Genomic DNA, 2,983 nt, shown 5'->3' with positions numbered 1-2,983 from the left:
ACTTCAATTTTCTCAAAGCTAAAAGATCGGGGAATTTTGCAACTGCAACTTCAACACACTTCAGTTTTACATATCGGGGAAATTGGCACGAAAAGCTCAACTGCAAATTGGCAAGAAAACCCAACCTCAATTGCCGACCTTCCACCCCTCGGGCTCGTTCTGGAAGCAGATAACCATGGACGACTTCATTACGAAGCAGACACTAGGAGATGGAGGCGGCGCTACGCCGATTCTTCTTGGTGGTGGGGCGGAACGGCGCTGCACCGATTCTTCTTGGCGGTGGAGCGGGGTCACCTGCATATCGAGGTGAGGGAGAAAAGTTGGGGGAAGTGTATACATATATAGATTCACGTTGTTGTGTGCATTGATGGAAAGGCACTGAGCTCAGATTCCCCCACCTGGGTTCTGCTCAAAATTGGAACTTTTTATCTGGGCTTTCATCTTCTGGAGATTCATGGAGTGGGTTCTGCGATTTGGAGTGAATAAATCCCCAATTTTTTTATCCAAGAATTAAGACACGCTTGAAATTTCTAAAAAATGTTGGAGGTATATTCGACTATTCATTTTGTATAATAACGATTCACTCATGCGCTATCAAACGCATAAACCGCCTTTCCTTAAGTTGGCGTAAATTGCCATAACATGACTAATAAATCAAACACGACCTAAGAGTGTAAAGTGGGTAAAAAATCACTTAAAAAACAAGTATTTGTATTGTTTGTAAAACGAAGTATTAGTTTCATTGGCATCTTAAATTCTATTTAAAAATCTGCATTGTCTCAGAATCTGCGTTATTATTATGATGAATAAACAAAATAAAGCATATATTTTGCGTCCGTTATGTAATGACGGATGGAAAAGTTTGATTATAAACAAGAGTGTGGAGACAATTACATTAGTCAAACTCTAATGAAAACCTAATCACATTCAACCATGGCATGAAAAAGAAAAGCATAACCTAACAACCAAGTTTGTCTTCTTTAGACACTTCACTCTCTAACATACAAGTCACAGTTTCAACTACAAGTTTGCAAGATTCATCAGCAACATCTTCTGCTGTCTCAACTTGAGCAGCAGATTTATCTGCTTCACTAGACTCATTATCATTTTTATTACTCATCTTGATCTCTTCATCTCCACTTTGCAATTTCCCTTCCACACAAAATCCCTCTGCAGCTTCGAATCCATGATCAAATCGACCCTCTATGCGTTCCTGATCATTGAGATTCTCATCATTCTCCCCTGTTGAATGGGTGTCCTCATCCTCACCATTCATCTCTCTCTCATTTTCAGACTCAACCTCCTCAGCTCGGCCTCCCCGCCTTTCTAGCAACAGCAGCCTCCTTCTCAGATCACCCAGCTCTCCCTCCATCAAGAACAGCCTCTCCTTGAGATTCAAGTTCTCCTCCTCGAGCTGTGCAATGTGACTGTCTTGATCATCAACCCGATTTTCCAAAATATTGTGATGCTCCATCCCGCCAGCATTGCCACTATTTGGGTCATAGATCATCTCAAACCTACTCAAATCATGGTCCAGCCTCCTCTCCACCTCAACATGTTCTTCCATGTCGCTCTCACTCGAGCCGCCCTCATCTTCCTCCTCGTCTTCATGCCCGATAGATCTCAGCCTTATCAGCCCCTTCATCGAGCCATAACCATCCACGCCCCACTCCTCCTTCGCCATGTTCCCCAAAACTTCGGTGGAAGGGGACAAGATTGGTGTCGGCAACACAGACGGGGTCACCGGAAATGGAGAAACCACCGGTGCTATCCCACCACTTCTTTTCGCTCTAATCAAAAAGGAAGTGGTGTTCCTAGGTGCAAACGGGGCGGACCTGCCACCATTACCAGCCATATTCATACTCATACTCTTGTTCGACTTCTTTTTTGTGAAAGTTTTCCGCGTCTTCAGCCAATTCTGATGTTGCAGCTCATTCAATGTGGGAGGGTTATAGTTCCTAAAATTCGGATTCCCACTACCGCCACCGATTCCACCGGAGCTTGCTAAGGACTGCTGCTGCTCCATCCTCCGTTTATCGATCGGCTTATTTACCCTTTTGCCCTTCCAATTCCGCCGAGGACCTAACGAATTGCTGAAGGCGGGAGGCGGAGGTTTCATGGCGTCGGAGCTCAGATTAGGGTTTTGAAACTGCTGCTGCTGCCCCCACATCCCGTAGCTCCGATTCATCGGAACCATCGGCGGCTGAAAATTAAACGAATCAGTTTGCAATGGAATGAATGTGTAGGGTTTATTAAGGTTTAATTTGGTTACCTGCGGCATATTCAACAGATTCCGATTCATGTTCATCAGCTGTTGCTGCTGGTTCATCATTCCTGGTTGCTCGTTCATTTCAGTCGATTGATTCAACTTTTTATCAAAAAATTGATAGTAGAAGGGGAAAAAGAGATCAGAAACTATAATCTCGATCGAGTTAATTATAGATTTCAAATTCCAAATTCTTTCAACGGTCGAGAACCCCCAGAAAATAAACTAGAAAAATAAAAGAGGATGGAACAGAAATCGTAGGATACAGGATTCACTACGCAGCTTGAAGATTTTTCAGAATTTTTTGTATTCGTGGCAATAGAAATTCAACACAAAATAGAAATGACGATTTATCGATTAAAAGGATTCCAACCACGTCAATCTGGAACAAATCTCTCTCCAGACAACTCCGGTTTCACGTTTCTGAATTTGGGAATTTTTAGGGAAGAATAATATGCCTGCAGTTATTTATAGCGGTTCAAGAAGGCGATCAACGGTTGGAGATTTGTTGGGTAGACAATGGCTGAGATTAAAGACGCGTGTCGAATTTGACTCGCTGGCAGAGGAGAATGAGTCGGTTCCGCGCTTTCCCTCGCAATATTCCCAACTTAATTAATTACCCAAATATTTGTTCTTAATGTGCAAATACTTCTTTTTGAGGTGGAATGTGCAAACCTTTTATAAGTACTCCGTCCTCCATCCGTCCCATTATTATTG

The 2,983-nt window shown here is 42.9% G+C and overlaps 1 protein-coding gene across 1 annotated transcript; it reads right to left on the bottom strand.

Annotated features, from left to right (window-relative positions):
* Positions 1 to 813: 813 nt before the first annotated feature.
* LOC130993724 (uncharacterized) lies at positions 814 to 2,727 on the bottom strand. Its single transcript, XM_057918761.1, has 2 exons — positions 2,273 to 2,727; positions 814 to 2,203 (listed from the first exon to the last, which is right to left on the bottom strand). The coding sequence occupies exons 1-2, from the start codon at positions 2,348 to 2,350 to the stop codon at positions 959 to 961; spliced, it is 1,323 nt and encodes a 440-aa protein (XP_057774744.1). The 5' UTR covers positions 2,351 to 2,727; the 3' UTR covers positions 814 to 958.
* Between the last annotated feature and the right edge of the window lie 256 nt (positions 2,728 to 2,983).

Source organism: Salvia miltiorrhiza, chromosome 7 (genome assembly GCF_028751815.1).
Source record: "Salvia miltiorrhiza cultivar Shanhuang (shh) chromosome 7, IMPLAD_Smil_shh, whole genome shotgun sequence".
In the NCBI taxonomy this organism is placed as follows: domain Eukaryota; kingdom Viridiplantae; phylum Streptophyta; class Magnoliopsida; order Lamiales; family Lamiaceae; genus Salvia; species Salvia miltiorrhiza.
Note: the sequence above shows the minus strand (reverse complement) of the source record. Positions and strands in the feature narration are given on the sequence as shown.

What these genes read in the sequence shown, in the direction of transcription:
- LOC130993724 (XM_057918761.1), bottom strand. Translation starts at nt 2,350, where the DNA reads ATGAACGAGCAACCAGGAATGATGAACCAGCAGCAACAGCTGATGAAC. An exon ending in ATCTGTTGAATATGCCGCAG is followed by an intron (nt 2,204 to 2,272) that starts GTAACCAAATTA and finishes TTTAATTTTCAG; the next exon opens with CCGCCGATGGTTCCGATGAA.